This window comes from Homalodisca vitripennis, unplaced genomic scaffold, assembly GCF_021130785.1.
Source record: "Homalodisca vitripennis isolate AUS2020 unplaced genomic scaffold, UT_GWSS_2.1 ScUCBcl_385;HRSCAF=2256, whole genome shotgun sequence".
NCBI lineage: Eukaryota > Metazoa > Arthropoda > Insecta > Hemiptera > Cicadellidae > Homalodisca > Homalodisca vitripennis.
Window position 1 is genome coordinate 3541 of NW_025776500.1, and position 26580 is coordinate 30120.

General features: G+C 35.2%; 1 protein-coding gene across 1 annotated transcript; it reads right to left on the bottom strand.

The window, feature by feature from the left end:
- Nucleotides 1–744: 744 nt before the first annotated feature.
- Nucleotides 745–26330, bottom strand: LOC124370640 (SH3 domain-containing protein C23A1.17-like; the record flags this gene model as incomplete). The annotated part of the gene is made up of 5 exons (XM_046828927.1): nucleotides 26004–26330; nucleotides 25660–25795; nucleotides 25313–25595; nucleotides 12641–12839; nucleotides 745–940 (listed from the first exon to the last, which is right to left on the bottom strand). Coding segments are annotated over exons 1-5 (1099 nt in total), but the record flags the coding sequence as incomplete, so codon positions are not given.
- Nucleotides 26331–26580: the final 250 nt, after the last annotated feature.

Genomic DNA, 26580 nt, shown 5'->3' on the forward strand with positions numbered 1-26580 from the left:
ACCTCTGTATAACTGTGATAGATGGCATGTATACCCATGGAGAACAGCCATTATATTATACACCACATACTCATCTCAAGTACTGCATTGCACCTACAAATATACTGAATAGTGGTGGTACTCTAATAGGTGCGTATATTGACAACTAACTACAAAATGCATTCCCACCTCCCCCTCCCCACACTGGTACATTATTTTTTACCTCCGTAAAGTTCCTTGGTGTACTAATATAGCTCAGATAAAGGATGATTATTACAAAGTATAAACTCTTTAATTTTCCTCTCAAAGTGTTGACTTTAAACACTTTTAAGGAACTAGTGTTTCAGGAAATGTTCACTAATGCACAGACAGTAAAGGGGTATATTACAAAATTTAGCTACCATCGATAAATTTTGTATTTAATATTATAAGATTTTTCATAGTAAAACTAATTATTGTTTTAAAAACTTAATCGATTTCATTTGCAATGCTTTAGACCAAAACTTCTGAAACCTACAAACTTGAATATGCTAACAAATCATAAGATACCAGTGAACAGAATGTCTGAATAGAAATTTGTGGAACACATGCCGGTCAGTAATGCCGTTCATTAATGGTCTTTTCATTATTAAAAGAGCAAAATGAAGTGAAAAAATAAAAAACAATTATTTAGTTACTTTAATCAAGTTCAGTATAGTATGGATCACTGTCATGATTCGGTTCGACGTTAAAAATGAAGGTGAATGGAAGAAGTAGCCTACTTACTTTTGACCAATGCAGTGAGAGTCGCTAAGGTGGCTCTGAGGCCGGCCTGCTGCTTTAACAACTGTTCTTTCTGCTCCCGCATATTCTCCATCACCTTACGCAGATCCTGCCCTACCTCTTCTTGCTCGGTCAAGCCTGTCCCCAGAGTGAAATTACAATCCTCTAAGCTCAGCATTCCAGTTTGCAAAGCCAACATCTGCAATCACACATTCCAGTGTGCTACTAATGTCAAACCGAAAACATCACTACTTTATTCAAAAGCTGATTTCTTAGGGATAAGAATTTTCAGGGTTGTATTTAAGACTGAACAAAAAAATCAATCACAACTGAAGTTCAACTATAAGAGTTGTACCTGCGTGACAGCAATAACTTCAAGGTTTTTCCAGAGGAAGAGTTGAGTGACATGAGTATCAAATGCCATTGTCAGCTACCCAAAGAATCATATGATAGTGTACGGATGAAGGACCGTAGACTCTAAATGGTGGTTTGTAAAAAACGTAGTCCTGTTCACTCTTAGGACATTTTTTTTCTGTTATCCGCATGTCAGTTAGGTGAGAATCAAATGCCATTGCTGGCTGACAAGAAATCAATGATAGTGTATGGATAAAGGACCATAGACTCTAACTGGTTGCAAAAATGTATTAATGTTCACCCGTATAAACAATCCCACTCTTATCCCCCATGATATCAAAATTCAAAATGTTCCAGAGTATGATTTGAACTAAATTGGTATCAAATACCGTTGCTGGCTGAACCAGAATCGTGTAATAATGCATGCTACATGCTTAAATATGCCATAAAAATTATTATTCTTATTATTTAAAATATTTTCTTCCTTATGAATGAAAAATTATCTGAGTTGTAACGTTTAAACCTATTCACTAAAAGGATAACACAATTTCGGACATTTGTCATCATTAAATGTTACAAGAATACAACAATCCAGACATCCTCTTCTTCGGGAGTCACAAAAAACAATTAATTAATAGGGAAGGAAACATACATCTAGATGTGTTTTAACCTTGGCTTGTGTATTGTTGTATTGCCCTATTTTGATTTGTGTTTGCTTCTCTATGTATTAAGTGTTTTTCTACATCTGAAAAAGAGGATAGATTTCAATCCTCGAAACTTAAATGATATACTTTTGTAACATTAACAATGGCTAAAGTCTGAAATTCTGTTATTTTCAAATTTAAACATCATCAACAATAAATTTTAAACAATGAACATCACCATTCTTAATTCATAATGCCTGCTACCTGGTCACACTGCTGCTCCAGTTTCAATGTTTTCTCCAATAATGCTACTAATAATCTTCAATGAAATTTTCTTCCAAACTTCCATCTTTTTCATACTGAAAAATAAGATAAAGTTACATACCAGCAGTTTTACAAACCTAAGATTAAAATATCAATTTCACTTCAATTGCTTTGCACTGATAATTGTACCAAATTTGCTCAATAGTAGCATGCGAGACATAATTAAAGTAGACTCACTCTGCACTTGACTCAGTCTATTCTCAGGTACCCTCTCTCAGTTGATCATTCAGTAAAGTAAACTAAAACGGTGTTTGGGAATCATACATGGTTTGGAAGTTAATTTAATAAAAAAGACAGCCCACACACACGCACATCCACACATATCTATATAAACAGAAAATAATCATACAACTTGAAACAATACCATGTTAACAACACAATTCACTCCATCTGATTTTCATCACTTACTTTTACTGTGGAGAAAGTTTAGTTCTTCATCCTTACATTCATATGAAAACTACACCTTAATAGGAATAGGAATTTATTTTTTACTTCATTTGTACACTTGCAGGTTATAGAGAAATCTTTGCCAAATATTTCACTTAAGACATCACAACATACAAAAATATTACTTCACTAGTATACACTATCTTCCTAATTTACCATCTAAGCTAACTGCTATGCTTAATAACACATAGCTGATAACAGTTTACGTTAATTACAGGATTTTAAATTTACATGGCTATTGGCTTTAACAGATATCTGTGGGTAGGTGTTTTACATGGTACTAACTTCATAATATTTTATCCAAAAGTAACATATATTGTAACTAGAGTTTAATTTCAGAGGATCTTTGTGCATACCAAAAAGGTTAAGTGCGAGAACACAAGTGAAAGTGAAATACGGTCATCTTACTCAACTGAAGATGGCAACGAAGCAGACTTGGACGGTGAATCTAGGTCTACAGTCTATAGCTAATGTTTAAGGTAAGCTTCGTTCATAATCCTTCTTAGAGCCTATTAAACATGAGAATACTAACACCGAAATATTGTGTTAATAGATAGATAAATCAAAACCAAACTATTGGACAGACCAACAGTGTGTTGAGTTTTGAGCAATAGAACCAGAGCTAGCATAATGAAACCTGCAGATATGTTTCAAATTTAGGTTCTGCTAAAATTTCCATGAAATTCAACCACAAAATTATTTAAAAATCGCCTTTCAAACCAGTAAAATGCAATTTTCACAAAAGACCATACAAAATTGTAATAAATGTAACTTGACAAGCTATTACGTAAATACTACAGTAAATGGGTACAACAAAACCATACTGTTGAAGAAACTTTTACTGTCCAAGTTGATTTCTAGAATAAAATCTCAAAGTTCTACTAAAGACTTTTTAATGGCCTGTAAATAATTCATAAGCCGAAGTCCTAACTAGACAAACAGAGAGTGGTCATTGATAACCATGTTGATGTATATCCAAAAAAAAGTAAAACACAGAAAGGATGTGGTCCAGATGGAAATCCAATCAAGACTATTTTATTTGTTAAAGATGTCATGGAGTTCTTAACTGTTGTGTGATCACTGTATCTGATAAAACATATCATCATGCTTCGACATGTTGAGAACAAGTCCATGCGAGTCGAGGAGGGGAATGCAACAAGGGTTCAGAGAAGTTCCAGAATTGGCAATTGAAATGGGACTGATAGAGTTTGATGTCCAAGTGATGATTCACTATTGCATGCTTCTCTACAAACTTGTGTTTGATTAATTACACAAACTGTCCAAGGCTTCTTTGTAAAACCGACTTAAAGGTGTCATCAGGAACAAGGTTCTAGGAGCTGTTTGAGAGAATAAACATCATACCCTCTTCAATCAATAAGACATACACTCAGCATCCAGAGGGCAGTTTTTTGTGTAGTAAAATCTCCACAGAAGTTGACTTTTTAACACGAATGTTTGAATTTTTAAAAGGACTCTGGTTAAGTTGTCTCCGGCTGAAGCAAATAGCCTACTGCTCACGAACTAACAATACACTCTGCTACACTGTTTTTGGTCATCTTGAAATGAAAACAACACATTTTGGGATAACCTTATGCTTAAAATTTCAGGTCAAAATAATAAGTGAATGATGAGGTCTACAGGGTGAGGCAGACTACCCATCTGTGATGTATAGCGGCTATGCCAAGAAACCTACCTTCTTCATTTACACAAAAACCTCCAAATTTTGATCTCAAAGAATTTTTGAAAACAATTTTTAACACCCAAAAATACCCCAACATAGCACTTTTGAGGAGAGGAGTCATTTAAGATTTTCAAATGCAAAAGTTGGTCAAGCCATTCCTCATTTTTAACGTATTCACTGAACATTTTGAAAAGTTTTTAATTTATCGCCTCTTGTGTACAGGGTTGTCAAAATATCAATATTGTATAGTCTCACAGTTTTTGTTTTACTGTTGCCTAGCTAACAATTTTTAGCAAATCCAAAATTTTATCCATGACTACCAAAGAAAGTACTCTTTCTAAAAATAAGTTTCTGTATAAGAGGTTACTATATACTAAGTGTGAATTCCTATCAAATTTTAACGTTGATTACAATTTATCTACTGATGACGAAGAAGGTAGGTTTTCCGGTTCAGCCGCTATATTTCACAGACGGGTGGTCTATCCCACCCTGTATAGGCCTACAAGTTTTGAAATATGAAGTAATACATTTAACTTCAATCCAGTGACTGAAAAAAGTATTGTTCTCTCTTTTGAAAATATGATGTCACTATAGATGAAATTCCAATTGGTGTTTGTTGTTAATTACAAATTGTGTACGCAGATTCAAAAAAATATTTAAACACTTGGTTAAATCTTGTTTTTTTTCCTTATTTCAGGTTATTTTCCTTCAAAATTAAAAATATCACAAATCATCCTGACCTTTAAAAAGTGACAAAAAAGAAATTTTCTGTTATTTCAACATATTGCTTATAATCAATTATTTTAAAATTTCAGAATCTAATAAACTATTAGCTCAAGAACAGTTGTATTTGGCTACAATCCCACTGTTACAGCTAGTATAGAATATACTGAAAATATTATAAACCCAGTTGATGCTAATAAAAAGGTAGCCTAATTTCCTTGATTTAGCACATGCCTTTGACAATATGTCCCATGCCCTATAGCTAAACAAACTAAAAAAATGGGAATAGGCAGAAGCGATCTAAATTGGTTTAAAACGTCCTATCTTAGCAATTGACAACAATATGTGGAAAAGCAATTCACATCAATTATTTGTTTCGTAACAGCTGCATTGATTCACGCATGCAACTACCAAACCACAAAACCGGTCATTCAAACAAAACTTTTCTTACGATCATGAAACAAATGAACATAAGAAGGTATTCTTTGAGGCCCAGAAAAATTAAAAATCCACTGGAAGATTAGAAGATAAAGCCAACTATCTTGCAAAGAAGAAGTCTTATGATCTCAGCCTCAGAAAACTCACAATGAGGAGTTTATTTCAGAATTATCTAATAAGAATAAGACTATCTGAAGGGTGATACATTCAGAACGGGTTTCCAAAAATCCAATTACAGATTCATTATGGTCTCTCAAAGTGAAGAACGAAACTATTAGCTGTACTGAGCCTATATTTAAATAGGTTTTTTGTGAGTGCCACTGAGGAAGCTCTTAGGTTATATGTGTCAATAAGAAGAAATGTTAGCTACATAAAAAAGACGACCACATCTCCTCTTTTTACATCTTCAATCTACTAGGAAGTGCAGGAAATGAGATGCATCATCAACTGTGTTAATCAAATCTTCAGTAGGGGTTGATGAAATATCATCACAAGTCTTGTCAACATGAACTTCTGGTTCAACTGATTAATTTACTAAGCAAGTCCTTTCTTCAAGGAGTGTTCCCTACACAAATTATAACACCAAATGTCAACAATTTACAGTGGAATGTCTAGTTTACATGCCTAACTTGTATATAGATAAGTCTATCCTGGAAAGGTAGATTCATCTTTAATATAGGTAATTTTTAATGCAAACTGGGTCCACCTGTGGTACATTTCACGCCCTATTTTTACAAAGTTTTACCAAATCTTTTTTCTGACTCTAGACACTCCATCAACATAATTCTTTTACTAAATTGTTAAGGAATAATTACACAACAAAAAATACTCAACATCCTGCACCTTTAACGTAATATTTATAACGCAAATACAAACTAGACACTACAAAAGTTATGAACTGGACTCTGAAGATTATTTTTTAAATATGATTTAACACTATTTTACAGAAAAAATATATTATTAAAAACACAATTATACAACAATAAACGATAACAAATATTGCATGACAAGAGGTGACACAGGAGCGAAAGATGAACAAAATGAGCTACGATCATTAAATTTGTAAACTGTGTTGCGCACATTTTTAATAGCAAACACCTGATCATGTAAAGCAACCAATTGATAAAAAATACATGTTTCAAATAACCCCAGTACTAAAACGTCTTTCTGAATGTGGAAGTATACTATTTGAAGTAATTTTTATACCTGGGTTTCGATTTTTGTAAATATTAGGTCCTAACCTTTTTTGTATGTTAACTATATCCATTTACTGGTGGATTGAAATACATTTTCAGCTGCAATATAGTAAGAGGCCTCCACAGCAATTGTATCAGGGTAACAAATTATCAATTACAAAAACATTTTAATTACGGTTATTTACAATTAATGTTTATCAGCTCTTTTTAATTTATTAAATAGCAATATTGTTCCAAATTAATTCAAACAAAGTATAATTATTTATATGGTATTTGAGTAATGGCCGCTAGTATATTTGTTGTCACTAGCTGTCACACACAGTAATCATTAAAGACAGTAAAAAGTAACTAAATATTAACTGTTTTGTTTGTTTCATTATATAGATACACATAACATAGCCTAGTTAGTTTTTTATTCATGAATAAATTATTAATATTTTAGATTTAAAACAGCTGAATTATATTATAATTTAAAATATATATGACTTCATGTCAACATTTTTGTTTCTATAGTTTAAATAATCAAATATGATTCTATTGTTGTGGTGGCCTCTTATTATACTGCAGCCACATTTTTCAATGTATAGCCTATTACGGTCATTAAATAGTCAATTTTCATAGGCCTTCACAATTTATTTATCTAGTAGTACTGGTTAAGAGCACGTTTAATAAGTTTGTAACTGATAATTGTGATGATATAGGTTATGCTAACATAAACTTGTTTTACCTTATTAGAAATGTACTATTTGGCTTACCGTTATCGACTTCATTTTCACATAAATCGACAATATTAGTTGAATGTTTTTGTTTTGACGATTCTCCTACAGAATGTTTGTTTGATGTGTCGGATATTTTTGTCAGATGACTGCCATGGGAGTGGTTTCCTTCTATATGTTTGGACAGACGTGTCCACAGCTGTTTATTTTCTGTTGCCACCATTTAAATATAATGAGTTAACTGTGAGAGTTGCCCTGACAACTGGGCAATATGTTCCTGTAAGTCATTTAAAGCTTCAATTTCATGTGATCCCACTTTTTTGTTTTCAATACGAAGTCACAAATTTTCATCTTCTACAACTACTAATCTTTGTTGTAGTAGTTGACATCTTTCTTTCATTTTCTGCAAAGCAACCTGGAGGACATTAAGTGACATTGTATCGGGTTTTTCAAAATTTCCACCACCAGATACTGAATACTTATCTTCCTAATACAGTCTGCAGATAGAAATCTAAATTCTTCAAAATTCACAACACTTAGTGTGATAACTTCACAGCACGAAAATGTTGGCAGAAAAACTCGTAGGGTGTGCTAAACTATGTTATTAATATTTGTAATGCACTTTACAAAGTGATGATAAAAGTAATATACTAATTTGAGCTCTAAGAAGACAGATTATAACAAACACACAACCTTCTATGTAAACAAAACAAACGAACACAACGAATATAATGAAAATTGAAATGAATGGAAGGTTTGACAGTTTCCCCCAATTAGAACCAAAAATTCCACGTTTCCCAAATTTCCCTCCAAACTTTTCTTTGTTCCAAAATATACCAAACAATGTAGGTATATATTTTATAAGTTTGAAGTAGTAATTACAAACACTCATTATTTATATTTCATAATACTAGTATACAAATTTCACGTAACGTTTTTAAAAATTTGATACCTCACTGAAGAGTTGTTTTGTAGATTTACCAACATCAGAAAATACCGTACAAAATCTTAAATCACCAAGACAAAAACGATTTTTTAGTAAGCGATAACTTCATTAATTTTAGCCTCAAAATTAGCAAACTTTTATGCACTGATGTTGTTGACTGGAGTAGATGTAAAGTGGGAGAAGTGAATAAAACCTAGCACTTGTTAAGGGTTAGCAACTGCTAGGGATGCACTGCACCATTAGTGTTATTAATCTGTAAAGGAGTGAAATAATACTCGAATAGACATTGCAATTTACACCGGCGGAGCGGACACAGAAATACGTGGTGTTACATGGTTGCTGGAAGAGCATGGAGTGAAAGAGAAAGGCTCTAGTTTGTTGGAGAGGGATGATGCTTTGATGTGATTGGTTCTTAGGATCGCGTGACTTGCTCCGCCAATGTAACGTTTATTAAATAAACGCATGATTTGTAATACCAACATAATTGATGAACAAGAATATAAATGTTAATAAGAAAAATAGTAATACATATACAATACATTACAGTATGTTCCATTGTCACTTATTCATCTTCCAATCATCCTTGTCGGTTTAGTGTAGATTTAATACTGGTAGTAGTAATCCTTGCAGATGTGAGAGTTCTGGTTGCCATCCAATGTTCAAGTGTTTCATCATCTATTCATCATTCTATCAGTAAATGTCTTTTCTATTCTTGGATTCGAAAATCGAGATTCACCAATTTAATACAAATAATAAAAAGTATCACTGTATTTAATAACTCTAATGTTGATTAACTTTGATGAAAAAAGGTTATTATCAGTCTCATATTAAGCCATCTTTCAATAGAATAAAATTCCATTATTGTAGTCACCAGCTGATCTAAATTCACTTTATAACTCCAGGTGTTGTAAACTTACTTTGCATAAACAATCTCCTTGATATTAAGACTTAATGTATCCTGTGGTATTTGGTCTAAAGAAATTACTTTATTTTATCTTATGATTCAATTTAAAATAGTTTATTTATTTCTATCTTATATGTATGATAATTTGTTTTATGTTCTCTAAAATAGGTTGCTAGTTTATCTTAATTTTAAAATCTAATGATTTATAATGTTTATTGTAAGTTATCAAAATTGTATGAGTGTATGTTCTTCTTCGTACATGGATTCGTGTGCAAATTCGCGCGCGCGCGTGTGCATATGTGGTATAAACTCCAATAGTTATTTATTAATCTTTTATAAACATACATCAAATAATATGAACTATTAACTTTTTAAAACAAAACTGTAATAACCTGGAACCTGTTCAAGAGCTCTATTGAATTTTGGTTCAAAAAGCAAAATGGTAGATTTTCTGTCCCTGCACTATATTTTTAATTTTGTCAGGACCTTCGGTATGCTGTTCTATTTGTTTATTTAAATATCAATACCTAATATAGTAACTGTGTTTCTTTTTAATCATATTATCTTCCTCTTTTTAAAACTTCCTCCAATGTTATTTCCTTCTGCTTTTGGACATTTTACTTCCATGATGTCATCTTCTCCTATTAGACCATCCAGAAAACTTGTTAGGAAGCCCTGATTCTTGTCTTGCTGGCAAGAATATTTTTAACATCAATGAATGTAACAGAATTCTTATTAAACCTATTTTATATATTTAACAAAGCTTTAATATTAAAGCGGTATGGTTAAATCTTTCACCATTCTTCTTCTAAGGGGCACTCAATGCCATGTACTTCAACTTAAAGAGACTTTTGTGCACACCAGAATTATGCAACGAGGCCAGCCAATTTACAGTTTCAGCAGATCTACAAACTGCCGAAAACAAATGATCAGGTCCACCTAGGGAAATTCACCATCCTTGGTGGCAGGGAACAATGAAAGAGCAGATGTTCAACAGTTTCCTCCTGCCTGTCACACAATATACAGCGCAGATCCTCCTGGGAAATGTCAACTTTGTGAAGATGGCCACAGAATAATGAGGCATTGAAAATACCTAATCAGTATTTCACAAACAACTTAAATAATACAAAAACCTAAAACACTGCCATGACTAATACAAGGACTAGTAGGGGAGAGCGGGGTAATACCGTACACGGAAGCATTATTATGTTATATCTTTATTTTTTATACTTCAATAAAAAAGAAAATCATCTCATTTTGAAGGAAATTTAATTTTTACACCAATTCATTGCTTCATATTTGGAGTTTTTAACTAGGTTTGAGTGTTAAACCCATTTTACAAAACCCTTACACCGCACAGGGCGGTATTAACCCCACAGTATTCCAAGGATTGTGAAAAAACATAGAAATTTTAATCCCTGTTTTATTTTAACATCAAATTATTTTGTTTTAATTTTATAATGTAAACTAATTATGCTGGCAAAAGTCGCAGATGAAATTTCAGCTGTGTCACGTCCACTGCACTCAGAATGGACCCACCCACTACATAAAACACACCTGAACCAAAGTTCTTTGTTTTTGCCGAATTCGCCCACAGAGTACTGTCCCGAGTTAGCGAAAATAGACAGGAGGTCTCGGAAGCGCGCCCCTCCCAAACTCGGAGCGAGGCATAAAAAAATCACATGCCACTAGTGGGAAGAGAGACAAGGTTTCGAGTACATGATATAATTATTAGGTGGCAAACATTTTCATGCAAAATACAATTAACTGCAGCAACCCACGGTGCACCGCGTAACTTAAAAACTAAATAACAACAATAAATAGAATTTTGGTATATAAATAACATGATTTCAGGTACGGCAGTAGTAAATATAAAATTTTTAACAGGTAATTTTTTATGAACTGAGGGGAGTGAAAAGGTTGTAGAATTTCTAGGCCCACTATTTTTAAAAAGTAATTTGGTTTCAAGTTGGTAGCCGAAAATTAAAAAAAAAATATTTAAAGCCAATTTTCGAAGGAGGCGGGGGCTTAGTTGCCTCCACGAATCCGAATTAAAGATGAAATCCTCCTCTTCAGTTCATGTAACTAAACTAAATAAATACTGGCTAATATACTGGCCCTCCTCCAGATCTAACATCTGGCAGCGCTCCATACAACCCAATCCTCTCAAGTGGTATAAAAAGAAGGAAAAAAAAACATTTTGGATCCAACCTTGTTCAAGATGAATACAGACGCTCCGGTTGGATGCCGGTACAGTAGCGCTGGCAGGGCGCGGGCATTCAATTTTTGTTTCAATGTTGTTCGGGCAGACTCGCCGCACCAGTCTGTTGACGGCACTCACGGGGACCCTATTGAATCCCAACATAACCAGTAAATATTCAGAACAATTTTACTATAACCCGAGAAATAATAAAAACTTAATTATGTTTGCCCCAAAGTATATATAAAATATTTAAATTTAAAAATTAAAAAAAAAATAGCCATCTGTAACTAACAGTACCTTTTAAGTATCAAAAGACTATTTCACAAAAATAACTCAAGACACCAAGTATCATAAGATACACTACTTGGTGACAATATTAAATATTACAAACAAAACAAATTTTCAAATATTTAAACAATTACTTATAGGCTAAAACAGCCATACTAAATTATTCAGCTTGGGGTAACATTTTACTTGTAACAATAATTCACTGTATTTTAATCATTCTAGAATATTAATTGTAAGGTAGGCCTAATAATAATTATGTAATTTACAAATAATAACAGTACATTATTTCCCAAATAACAATAATTAAATTATAATCCTTTCACGCTACTATAAGGCAATCAACTAATTAAATAATAAAATGAAAATCATGAATGTTGCCACCCAATTTTGCACGCAACACAAAACACGAGGTAACAAAATTTGCAAAGTCTGTACCGTCTCGCTTACACTAAATAAAAACAAGGTGATTACTAAATAAATAATTTCCGTTCGCCGAACGGATCAGTTAGAAAGCACTAGTGCAAAAATAGTAAACTAAACTGGCATAGTTAATAAATTAACAAATATTAGAACGTACGAAAGACAGGAAAGAACACTTAGCGACATGAAAAACGTACACGAGGAACACAAGTTACAAAATAATATATAAACTACTTATAACTAAACTACGAAAATATGTGTCTGGGTGGGAGAGAAAAAAAAAAACCGCCAACTAAATAAGTAAAGAGAGTGAAAAAGACAATTACCTGCCGAAAGTCGGTGAATTAGCCAGCCATGGGCAACAGGACGACCGGTGAACAGCCAGAGACACAGTTAGCTTCTGCCGAACGTGTCCGACCGCTCCGAAAGTAGCCAGTGCCGGTGAACAGCTGGTCGGTAAACAGTCAAGGTCAACCACCTGACCTCGACCAATCAGTCCAACCATGCAGAAAATCAATACTTAGACGGAGTGACTCCCCCACCGACTGACAAGAGTGGCCGAGGTGGGAAAGGTAAAAGACAAAAAAAAATCCAAACTGAGCCCCGGCTCAGTACACAGACGGAGTTATCTTTTTCTGCAGTTGGTCTCTTGACTGGCGTTCCATTGAAATCTTTAAGATTTATGTCATCTATCTCGTCATCTTGACAGAGCTTCTTTGGATCCAAATCGTCTTCTGATGATGATTCAAAAGAGAGGTTTCGACGGCATTTCTTCTTTTCAACTTGCTGATGGCCCACCTTCGAACCACCCTTCCTATATTTGCTTTTTCCTTTAGGTTTAATCTTTGATTTTCGTAAAGCTGATGCACTCTCCCTTTCTTTTGTAACTTTTCTTGTTTAATCTTTGCAGCATTCTCCAACTTTTCATTGTTTGGGGTCACAGTAAAAACAGACGAATGTTGTTGTCTGGCACTTTTATTTAGTTTCAGAGGGCCGGGTAGTGGTGAAATCTTTTCGAAAGGTAGACTAACTGTTGCATGAAGTTCCAAGTCCTCGTCTTCATCATCTAAGTAGAAATCAGTGGCTGTACGTGAGGTTCCAGGGACGGCTAGCTCAGAGGCTGTATGCGAATTTCCAGGGACATCTAGCTCGGTGGATGTATGCGAAGTTCCAGGGACGGCTAGCTCGGTGGCTGTACGCGAAGTTCCACGGATGGCTAGCTAGGTAGTCTTATAATCTGTGGCACCATCATCCTCAACGACTGGTAGACCTGGAGTTGTCTCTTCTTCCGAATGCAATTGCACATAGTCGTCAACACTAAATTTTGTGGGATCTAGAGGAAATATTCCTGTTTTGCTGAAACCAGAGACAGCCTTTTTGGTATTAGCAATTATTGTGTATGCTTTAGTGAAGATTGGACATATGTCATAGGGTGTTATTTTCTGATACGGGTTAGACCTCATAAAATCATCACACTCTTGATTAAACGCCGCTTTCAAGCTGCTGTAAATGGTCACGTCTAGAGGTTGAGGCCGGTGAGAGCAATGCGGTGGTAGTGTGACGACGACTATCCAATTTGTCTTACAAAAGTTGTAAGCTTCTAGAGTCACATGGCTCTTGTGGTTATCCATAATCAACAAGATGTGTTGTCCTTGGATGCCTTTGTAAATTCTGTAAAATGTTTCAACCACTTTGGAAAAAGATTCTCTGTCATCCATCCGTTTTTTGTACATTGGTACATGGAATTTGGTGGTCCCCCTCTTTCTAGTGCAGGTGTCATCCTTATGCGGGGGAAGATAAACATCGGAGGCACATACGTTCCACTAGCACTGACCGCACAGCATACCGTTATGTTTTTCCCTCTTTCCCAACTTGTTGCAGAGCCGACTTGCTTGGCTCCTTTGGGTGCTAATATTTTTCCCGGTTTTTGGACGGTAGAATATTCCTGTCTCGTCATAATTGTAAATCCTCGAAGCGTCAAACTTATGGATGTCCATCACCGAAGATAGGTTGGAGAAAAAAAGTTTGACTTCATCTGCATTGAAAGCTGAGATCCGATTCAGGCTAGTTGCCTCTGGTTTTCGCACGCTGATTGACTGGTTTCTTTTAAGAAAGCCATCAAGCCAATCTGGACCTGCCATTTTTGACGATTTATTGAATGTGTGTGGAATTTCATCTGCTTCTGCGTAGTCGAATACTAATCTTCTTAGTTCAACGGCAGATATTCCATATAAAGCCTTTGATAATAATAGAACTTGTTTGTCAATGTCTTCTTCTTGTTCTTTAGAGAAAACTGGCTTTCTACCTAGGTTTACTTTAGTGCAATCACCACTTTTTAGCCTGTCTCTCAGCGTAGAAAGTGGAATTACATACCGTCTAGATGCTTCTTGATGTGATATTCCATGACGTCATTGATGGATTCCTCTTCCTCTGTCAGTTATCCTCGCTCTTTTTCTCACCATCTGAAAAACATATATCCCTTAATATAGTTTTATATTATTTATAATAATAAATACTATACAAGTAACATTATATATAATCTGATGCAACTTTGTGATAAGGCAATTAATACTTTGGAATACTGGGCAACGCATCCATTCAAAGGTCCTTCATATTCACCTTAAGTTTTTCATGTTCAAGTTGACTTGAAATGTTGTAATACTGTATGGGGCAATATCGTTCGTCACGGGGCAATACCGTACCGTACCTTGCACCATGCACGATATTGCCCCATGCAAGGTGCACGGAATTGCCCCAAAACAACATGACGCAGAACTTTCAACCCTAACATAAAATAAGTACACTTGAGGACTTGAGTTTGGTATTAAATAATAGCCCATGATATAGGCTATCCATAATTACTAGTTTGAATATAGTATCTAATAGAATGTTTCACTTACCTCAGGTTGAGTTAGTCGCAGAAATTATAAGAAAAGTTGGCGAAACAATAAAAACGCTCGTAACACGCACGTGCTCAAAGTTAGAAGCTCCCAGACTGTCTATCTGTTTCGCGTTTCCTCCGCTATGCAGCAGCACTTCTTCCCAGCGCTCCTTACGTCCTCCAGCGGAACTTCAAATACAGTGCACGGTATTGCCCCGCCGCACGATATTACCTCGCTCTCCCCTACACTAGACTGTATGTTTGATCATTAGCAGAATCGTTAAAGCTTTTCCTCCTGGTATCAGTATAAGGGCAATAATAGACTACATCATGAGGCCCATTCAATGTACAGTCTTTTTTATAATAACCAATATTTCGCAATAAACAATAATTATAGACAGATAATATCAAACAAAATAACATAGTAAGACAAATAACAATGTTTAAAGTGTTGAAACATTAAACAATTTTAATGCATAAGAATCAAATATATTTGCCTTCGGCTATAACTCCATGTCACAGTCAGTCCCCTTTCACTGCTCTGAGCATCACAGCATTATCAAATAGCTCCAACCTCTGTCCCTACACACACACCTCTCCTCCTGCTAGTTGTACCACATAAATCTTGCCTAATTCACTGCTATGAGCATCACAGCATTATCAGATATCTCAAACCTTTGTTCCTACACACACCTCTCCTCCTGCTAGTTGTACCATATAAATATTGTCCCATTCACTGCTATGAGCATCACAACATTATCAGATACCTCCAATCTCTGTCCCTACACACACCTCTCCTCCTGCTAGTTGTACCACATAAATCTTGCCTCATTCACTGCTATGAGCATCACAGCATTATCAGATATCTCAAACCTTTGTTCCTACACACACCTCTCCTCCTGCTAGTTGTACCATATAAATCTTGTCCCATTCACTGCTATGAGCATCACAGCATTATCAGATATCTCAAACCTTTGTTCCTACACACACCTCTCCTCCTGCTAGTTGTACCATATAAATCTTGTCCCATTCACTGCTATGAGCATCACAGCATTATCAGATACCTCCATTCTCTGTCCCTACACCAACACCTCTCCCTTTGCTAGTTGTATTTAGTACCAAAGGAAGTCTCTCCCATTAAAAAGAATTATATATATATATATATATATATATATATATATATATATATATATAATATATTATATGTATATATATATTATCAGATATATATGTGTGTGTGTGTATGTGTGTGTGTGTGTGTGTGTGTGTGTGTGTGTGTGTGTGTGTGTGTGTGTGTGTGTGTGTGTGTGCGCGCGCGCGCCAAGGCGTTCTGACCCCTCCCCCCCCAAATATTTCCCATTAATTTTTTATTAAAGAATTATTATTATGTAAATAACTCAGTATTACTGACATTTACTGTTAAAAGATCGTTTTTAGCGAAGAAGAAACGAGTTAAGAACTTTTTAAGGAACAAGATAAGGAATAAGCAGTTGACTGCAGTTGCCTTACCTTCTGTCCCCTGTGGAAAAATATAAGTCTTCTTGACCCCCATCAAAATTGTTCCTCTTGCAATCTAGTATATTTATTTTGTAATTTTCATATCAATCTGTATGAAATACATTTTATATTTTATTTCGCAGGCAATTATAAAAATCCTTTAAAAACATTCTAGAACCAAACCTGGAATTTTAAACCCAAACTTTATCGGGTAGGAACTACTGTGTTCAAAGTGCCACATTTTCAAAAGGAAGGATTTTGTACTTAACATTTGCAAGAACACTTGTAAAACATTTTCTTTTAATACTATATTAATAAAACGTGTGTATTAATAGAAAAAAATCCAATATTTTAAATGAAATGTATAATGTTATTAAATACATTTTGTGTTACATGATAGAGAATTATATGTAGTTAATTTAGAATGCTATTCTGTGTTATTGCAGTAAAATTAATTGGAGTTGAACCTCCTACGACCCAAGACCAAATATTCTTAATGTAATGTCCAGACTGTAACACTTTCAACACATTGTTCCTCATTCTATAATTTCTGCAGGTATTTAAGATAATTAAGATATCACTGTCACAGTAACCTTCCCACATAAACTCAAACTACAAATAGAAGAAATATTTCTCCTGACTCAAGTTGTAGAGTCAAACAGCAGAACATCACAAATGTACAAGATTTTTTACTGTGACAGATTTATGAACTATACTATAGAAGTTGCTATTACAATATTCATTCAATCTTTTTTATAGTTACAAATGAGAATTTGAGGTTTATTTAATTGAAAACAACTGTTATTTTAATATTTGATTACATTGTAACAGTTGATAAGATTTAAATTCATTACCACACTTTGAATTACTATGTAATAGTAATCAAGGATATGTGATAGTACCTAACTCATAGTTCAATAATCTAATTTATTAGTAGGCTAATAAACTTATTTTTAAAACATTTTAAATGCATTTTATTTATTTAATGAAAACATTAGAATTGATTATATATACATAATCAATATCATATAGTTGTAAACAAAAGGAGGAATATTTTGGGTTGTCTAATATTTTCCTTGCTTCATATCCCCGGTATTCTCATTGTTCTTATGTATGTCCATCCTCAGAAATAAATCCTAGGAGCAAGATCAAGTATAAATCTTTTTTTGTAGAATAATGTGATTCACTAATTTAAATCCACAACACAACAATTCTGGATTCATAGTTGTAATGGAATTGAATATAAAACTTTTTTTAATTTGTCGCTTAATGTTATTAATGTTAACACAAATTGAAAGAGTCTTATGTGTGTGAGTTTAATACATTTTAGTTCTGCTCTAATAAGAATGTCTCTTGATTTTGCTTGTCTGTAAAAGAGTATGAAACAGTAGTCTAAAACACTGGACACTCAAGAGTTATCTATTTGAGAAATGCAGGTTAGCAATGTTTAATCAATAAATAACTTACAACACTTTCTTTTAAATAATGCGTCATGACTTAGTCCTATTATAATTGTATTTTTATAAATCACAGAATGGACTTTTATCTACATACGTACTTTATGTATGTTTTTTTTGTACTCTAATCCATATATCCCTAATGTCGACGACCATAGTGCTAATCACAGTGCTCAGACTCAGCAACTTCAGTTAAAGCCATGTTGATGTAATCAGTACTTCTCACTACTAATCCGATGGGGGAATAGGCGTATCTAGATGATCTAGGTGTATCTAGGCGGGGAAGTTAGCACTAGACATTTTCCATGCTTGCCAGGCAAGCAGCAAGCTGGGGTGCGAGAGCCCCCCTCCGACCTTAAATATGTTAAATGCCAATAATATTTAAAAAAAATTATAAGTTTTACAGCCGTCTTAGAGCATTATTATTATTATTATTATTATTTTATGCTCTACAAGAACAGTTTTAACATAAGTAAAAATGGGTGGAGTCCGTGAGGACCGAATCCGCCAGGGCCGAATAGTGAAATCGTCCGCCAAGACCGAAAACGATACTTTCCGTCTGCTCCGAATGATTCGACGTTCACGGACTGCAGAGCAAATTATTCGGAGCTATCGGACTAAGATATAAAATATTCGAGGTTCACGGACGATTCTACTTTTCGCCACTCACGGAATCTAGGAGGATTCGGAGTTGGCGGACTGTCTCATTATTCGGTCCTGGCGGATTCATGTGTCTTTTAGAGGCGAAAATTAAAGATTCCTATAGAGTCGAATAAATTCGGAGCTCACGGACTGATGTAGAAACTCTTCGTTGTTGACGGAAGAATAATAGAATTTATCGGTGCTATAGGAAAATTTAAAGTAGAATCTTCAACTGTCCGCGAACTCCGAATTCATACCAATCCGCCAGGGCCGAATCAGCTACATTCCGCCAACGTCGAAAACAGCCCATTCCGTCAACGCCGAATCGTGAGGAGGGGGCAGTCATGGAGGGATACAAGTTTGCGATGGCTGCTGGCTCCTCCTACTGTCGACAGTAAATTACAGTCGCCTGGCTCCACACTCCTCCCTCCGCTAACGGTACTACTCCGCTACACTTTACGTTAAGTGAAATGAGATAGCTATTTAAGATAGGTACAAAAACTTAAGAGGTCAAATTGTCTGCTTCTAAAGAACAATTTAGTAAAATTAACAGTAAATAGGAAATATTATTTTCGTATATTGTGTTATATTATTTCTTGGATTTTATAGAATTACTTTTAAATTAAAAGTTTGATTAGTACTTAACTAATGTAATTGATATTTACCCAAATGTTAATTATTTTTAAGTTACTCGTATAATTTCAATACTACGATGAAACATCTTTAACCTCATACACCATTATACAAAGGAATTCTAAGTGTATTATATTGACGAAAACATTACTTTATAGAAGGTTTTTATCTTCAGTTTGTTCAAGAACTTACCTTGTCATCTATTAGGCCCAACACATAATAAATCTACACCCTCTTAGTTATAAACGATAGAACGGCGCAACAAAAAATGAGTTCGAACTAACACAAAACATAAGTAGAATGGTTTTCTAAAATTAATACCACATTTGAATCTTCCTTTCACTACAAAATTTACAATTTAATATGGTTTTACTGTAACCGTAGTATTTTGCGTAACAAATTGTTAATTGTAGTGTGATATCAGTAAAATATTTTTAATGGGGAAAAAGATTACATGTTTGCAATCATAGATTGCACATATTTTATTATGTTACTCTCTCAACTTTTATCTATTACAAATAATGAATTAAGTTTTATATCCAATACTTTGATATAGGATTTTTCAAGAATTGAAAACCCAACCAAGGTTACAAGACACATAAAACCAGTTAATTAAGTTATGATACACTGACTACTTTGTTAGGATTAGATAAGATCATAACGTTCGTATTATTGTAGCTTATATGCATTTTCCAGCTACTTGTTACCTAATACCAATAAATAAAGTACCAAATAGTTTGATCTTTTGGCGGTTTCCCACTAATCCTATCCATATTTACAATATTACATAAAGCAATACATACAGTAGTAGAGATCAATCTTGTCTTAGTTGGAGCAATAGTACTTATAATATCCCTCGCAGATAAAGCCATGATAATCGCAGAAAGTTTGGAGCTGGTGAGGATTAACCAAAGTATGTACTGTATAGTTTTAGGGGAGTCGAATATGGAATTAATACCAATGATTCAAAATATTGAATATGTAGAAAATCCCTAAAGGAAATAGTCAATTAATTAACGGAATAGTCAGTTAAATTCTGTATAATGATTAAAATGTAGAAATCTATTTGGCTGTAAAAAAATAATAATGTTTAAAATTAATATATTGGATTAAAAGAGTACACTTAATTAGGCATTTTACGTGAAAGCTTGTTATCCTTCTCATAAGTTATGAAATAATTTATGCTCACGGTAGTTATTTTTAATATTCAGCGTTTATAATCTGTGTCACTCGGTCAGCCAGAGCGGACGATGCGGTGCATGAGAGAGGGCTAATGGCCAGTAGCGTAGCCAGAAATTTCGTTCGGGGGGGGTCCGAAAATTTGGGCCCGAAACTGGGGGATCCGGGGGACGTTTTGTGTGTTATTTGCCAATGAGTTCACTGGTAAAAGGTAAATACCAAAAATATGGAGCTTTAGTAACTACGCCTTATAGAAAGTGGAAAGATGTAATAGGCAAATACAACTCTCACAGCAACTCTAGTACCACAAAGTTCGATTCTGGCCGAATAGAAGGCACCAAAGTGATGTTGGATTCACTGGATAAGAAAGAAAAAGAACAAAACAGAGCTTCACTCAAGCGTATAGTTGACACAACTATATTCTGTGGAGAAAATGAAATACCTCTGCGGGGACATTGGGCCACTGACGGTCGAAATCCCTTTAGAGAAGGAGGGCAATTTTCGAGTGTTGCTCGGGTACAAATCAAACTAACGGTCGGAAAATGCACCGCAAAAACTCTACTGATTAGATGTTCGGCTACTTTTGATTTCACTGATTGAGGTATTTATGAATGAATTATAATGACGATTTTTTGTATCATTACACTGTAGACGAGTATATCATTATTGGAAAAACATTTAAAAAATCACTTTCGGTCGGAAATAAAATACACCTGAAAAACTCTAATGATTAGGTAGAACTTCAACTACTTCGGACTTCAGTTATTGAGGTAAACGTGGTATTTTTGATTGAGTTAGGACGACGATTTTTGTTATCATTAATACTCGACTACCTTTATAATTATCGAGAAAAAAAATCACTTTCTGTCGGTAAATACAGAAGAAAAGCTCTCTACAGATTCAAGTTTTGACGATTTTGGATTTCACTGGTTGAGTGGTTGAGGTAAAATGGTAGGCTACTTATAATTATGTTAGGACTTTGATTTTAGATATTAATTCAATGCCGACTAATAAATATATATTTACCGAGAAAAAAAACAAAAATAATCACTTCCGATCGGAATATACCAAGGAAAATGAAATAATACCTCAGTCAGTGAAATCCAAAGTAGTCGGAACTTCTTATCAGTAGAGATTTTTCCGGTGTATTATCCGACCGGAAGTGATTTTTTCAACTTTTCCTCGATAATTAATTATATAGGCATTAGTCGGCGTTCAATTGATACCTAAAATCAATGTTCAAACATACTTCTAAGTACCACTTTTATCTCAACGACTCAACCAGTGAAATCAGTAGAGCTTTTCCTTGGTATTTTCCGACCAGAAGTGATTTTATTGTTTTCTTTCTCGATAATTAGTGGACGTTGCATTAATACCTAAAATAAACGTCCTAACAAAATTATAAGTACCATTTTTACCTCAACCACTCAACCAGTGAAATCCTAAATCGTCAAAATCTGAATCAGTAGAGGGTTTTCCTCAGCATTTTCCGACCGGAAGTGATTTTTTCTCGATAATTATATAGGTACATTGTATAGTTTAATGATAACAAAAATCGTCGTCCTAACTCAATCAAAAATACCACGTTTACCTCAATAACTGAAGTCCGAAGTAGTTGAAGTTCTACCTAATCATTAGAGTTTTTCAGGTGTATTTTATTTCCGACCGAAAGTGATTTTTTAAATGTTTTTCCGATAATTATATAAACGTCTCTACAGTTTATTGACACCTAAAAACAACGTCGTAACTTAATTCTAAGCAGTCATTTTAAGTCCTCAAGACGAATTTGAACGAAGTAGTCGCTAATTTAAACTGTTCGCCATGTTACGGTTCACGTTACTTTGCGACGTTACGTGACCGCGCCCTATAGAAATACCGTGATAACACTACACTATCCGAAAGGCCGAGCCCAAAAGTATCGTTTGATACTTTATGATTTAAACGAAAGGACAATTGTATTTTTAACAACGGTCACTTCAATTAAATAAATCAATTAATTTAATGTTTGTAGACAAAAGTAATGACAACTCTCCTTTTTTCTCCTGCTCCATGCTTTATTTTTAATACGTCTTAAAATTTGGGGGGGTCCGGACCCCCTGGACCCCCCCCTTCGGTACGCCACTGAGGCAGGCCAGCTGCACAGACGAGCAGGAGATGATTGTGTAACATCGCCAATTGAACAGAGCCTCTGCACCTCGAGGTTTGTGGTAATGTCACAGTCAGGCCCCGCGCCGCCCGCACGCGTATTTACAACCCCAAAGTGGTCTCAGCAATCGCTCAGTCGGGTCTGCCGAGGCCTGGCGGGGATATCCGGATTGGCGGACCCGCATATCCTATCTATTGCATCAGGCTGAGCCCGTGCATAATATTATGTAGACAAACATGAATTTTGTTATTCATTCGTGTCACAATAACGGCCTCTTCCACCAAATGGACATTCTCAAGTTGTAAAATCTACATTGAGGGAATACATAATGTTTTCTTTTCAGAATTAACAGAGTACTCGGTTTATCAATCTTGTACTAGACTTAGGTTTAGTGGCTCATAATCTTTTTTGATCACACCGATAAGTGCCGAAATCAATGACTCTGGTTTCATGGTAGTTTTCAAATGATTTGCAAATATACTCAATCAATACATAGTCTATGCATCAAAAGTTTTACATCATTGTAATACTACATCTTTCAAAAAGTGCACGAACCCCACAGTACTTGTTTGTATTATTCATTTAGATCATCACAGTGTTGCAAAACGATAGCGCCATCGAGCTCTCTACTCCCAATTCTGAATCTCTGTCTCCAAGTAATACTGTTTTTTTTAAAATACAACATGTTTGTTGTTATGTATAACCTATTTTACATTGTCTCTGGATCATCCGATATTTTCGTTATCCGAGGTAGTCTCGGTCCCCCATTTACCTCGGATAGGCGGGATTCTACTGTATAATTAAAAATTTTAAAACAGCGTTTGGATGCATATTTTTGTCTACCCTCGCGGTGATAATAGTATCGGCCGCGACGATTATATCGTCCGCCCGGGTGATATCGTCGCGAGCGCTACTATTAATGTAAGCGCTTTTTGCAACGCTAGTTCCTTCAACAATTCTCGTTGAAGTCTAATGTTTGATATAGTGCCGTAATCATGAAATTCTGGAGTTTCTTTTATATTCTCTATGGAATCTAATAGATTGTTTTGGCGGTAGATATATCGATGATTTGAACCAGCTGTTTTCTGCTGTTGTTACACCCATACAGTAATGGTGTCTACTGTGTTATTGTTTTGAATTGTGCTGTATTTAGTGGCAATGGATAACAATTTAGGCTCAGATCAAATCAGAGATGTTTTTAGATGATGAAATAAGTGATTTGGAAGATACTAGTGATATAGATGTGCCGGAACTTGATTCAGATGTGTCATTCTTCTGGCAGCGGTAAGGAATAAGTTCCAAACTTTGAAGAATCTTCTGAAGTAGATATTTCTCATCATACTGTAAATAATAGTGATAGTGATGAAGATGATACACCTAATCCAAATAAGCCTATTCAAGAATTTTCCAATCCCGTGTGGTTGAGAACTTATACACCAGAAGATGTCATTGATATTGAATCACAGTGAAGTTTGCTCAGAAAAAGAGGTGTACATAGTCATTATTGTATATATAGATTGAGTTTTTTAATGAATTGAGCCATTTATGTGTAGTTTTTCGGAATGTACATAAAAAGGTGAGCAAAATGGCTATTCCACATTTTTAATTTTTATTTGTATAATAAAGTACTCGTTGTGAGAATTTGAAAAAAACTTTTTTGCAAAAGTAAATTTGAACATTCAGCAGAGTACAATGGGTCATCATATTAGTGCAAGTCCACTTATAGTATTATTTTCCGATTCCTTCGAATGTACAGAATAAAATGATATGCAACACAATATACTACAATACAGTTTTTGCTTTTAAAAAAAATGTTTTTTTTTAACATGCGCACATTTAATCAAAATATACCCATCACCGTAGGTAAAAACATGTATCACCCGGAGGGTAATGAGATTTACCTCACAATTTTGCAATCAAATATAAGCTCGTAAAATTGCTTGAAGTTTAACATTGTTCTCATAGGGAAAACGTTAAAATGCCACCATGCCACCATTATAGCCGGCCTATCACTGGATAAGCTGGAATCGCTTATCAAGTCTGTAAGTCTGTTCGTTTAGTGGCAGTACTAAAATAGTACTTTTGAAAAAAAGAGTAAAAGGCAGTAAATGGCAATACATAGAGGAACAAATGAATTTAATATAAAATATACATATTAATATTGTATATACATATTAACTTATATAAGTATGTATTTATTTATATATAGTCTAAGTGTAGGACACAACAATCAAGACATAGGCTATAAATACATTTGAAATAAGAATCTATACATAAATAATGTAATATATAAAAATAATATTAACAATTATTGATTTAAAATGTTTTTAAACAGGAACCCAAAATAACAAAATAATTATACAATATCTTAAAGTAGAGTAAAATGAAACATAAAATCTAAATAATACAACAAAATTGGAACACAACAATCAAGACGTAGGCTATAAAAACATTTGAAATTAGAATCTATAAGAAATAAGAATATATACATAAGTAAAGTTATATATAAAATATTAACAATTATTGACACAATGTTTTTTAAGTAAGTACCCAAAATAACAAAAAGATTGTACAATATCTTAATGTAGAGTAAAATGAAACATAAAATCTAAATAAAACAACAAAATTGGAACAGTCACTATAAATTAAAAATATAAACCTTACTAAAAATTATTAATAAATAACGCTACCAAAATGTTCTATAAATCCCAGTGCTGTTGTGCCTGCATAAAGGGCAATGAGGGATGACCTGGAAGGCAGGTAGCCTGTCAGTGCATTCAGCGCACAAACACACATGACCACAAGGAATGACCACGTGTGAAGCACGCTCCATCAGACAAACTACGCAGTACCTTCCAGGTGCTGCCTGAGCGGGTGGCGCAACAGCAGAGTCAGCTGCTTGCACTTCAGGAGGCAGAGGCGGTTGGACGACTACTGCTGCAGGAGGCGGAGGCGGTGGGTCGACTATTGCTGCAGGAGGCGGAGGCGGTGGGTCGACTATTGCTGCAGGAGGCGGAGGCGGCAGGGCCACTACTGCTGCAGGAGGGGGAGGCGGTGGGGCGACTATTGCTGCAGGAGGCGGAGGCGGTGGGGCCACTACTGCTGCAGGAGGGGGAGGCGGTGGGGCCACTACTGCTGCAGGAGGCGGAGGCGGTTGAGCCACTACTGCTGCAGGAGGCGGAGGCGGTGGGGCCACTACTGCTGCAGGAGGGGGAGGCGGTGGGGGGCAGGCGGTGGGCCACTACTGCTGCAGGAGGAGGAGGCGGTGGGACCACTACTGCTGCAGGAGGAGGAAGTTCCCTATCTCCAGCGGGGAGGTCAGCTCGTGGCTGTATCTGTAACATACAATGGAATGAGTATGAATGACTTTTAAAATATGCAAAAGTATGCCAAGGAAAGAAAGGGGTTCTAGTTTCATTAGTTTTCTTGAAATATAATATACACAAACCTTTAAAGCCAATTTGAAATATGAAATTGCTGTAATAATTATGACCTCCTTAGGTGTCAAAAATTAACTACAACGAAAACAGTAAGTTTACAAACCTCAGGGGCAGGACGACGATTTTGCTCAGCTTGCAGAAGTGGTGGTGGCATCACTGGTTCTGCTGCTGCTACACGGCGCCCATCATTGCCAGGGATTGCCGCTAGCCGCACTCGCTCAGCTCTCATTGTGTCGGCTAACGACAAGGTAAAGTGCGACACGCGGTTTAGGAACTGCGCCTCATTGTATCTCCCCTGGATCAACATGGTTGACGCCTGGTGTATTGCAGCGTCTTGGCGCACGTAGGCACGCCTTCTTTGGCGAACATGCTGTACGCCATTCGCCATTCGATTGTAGTCCTGCCACTGGGCATTTTCAATTTTCCTGAGGTTATCTGTGAAACGAGATAAACAACCTCAGTTTATTGACACTTGTATAAAATATGTCTTAGAGAAGGCATAAAGACCGCAACGGAAGACGGAAGACCATAACTACTATAACAATAAAAAGGAGTAGACTTCTGGTTTTTATTAGTTATAATTACAATACTACATTGTCTATTTAGACATAAATTGGAAAGACAAGATAAATGTTCAAATGCCGAAGTAATGCTTAAAGTGCAAATAAAAATTCAAAGCA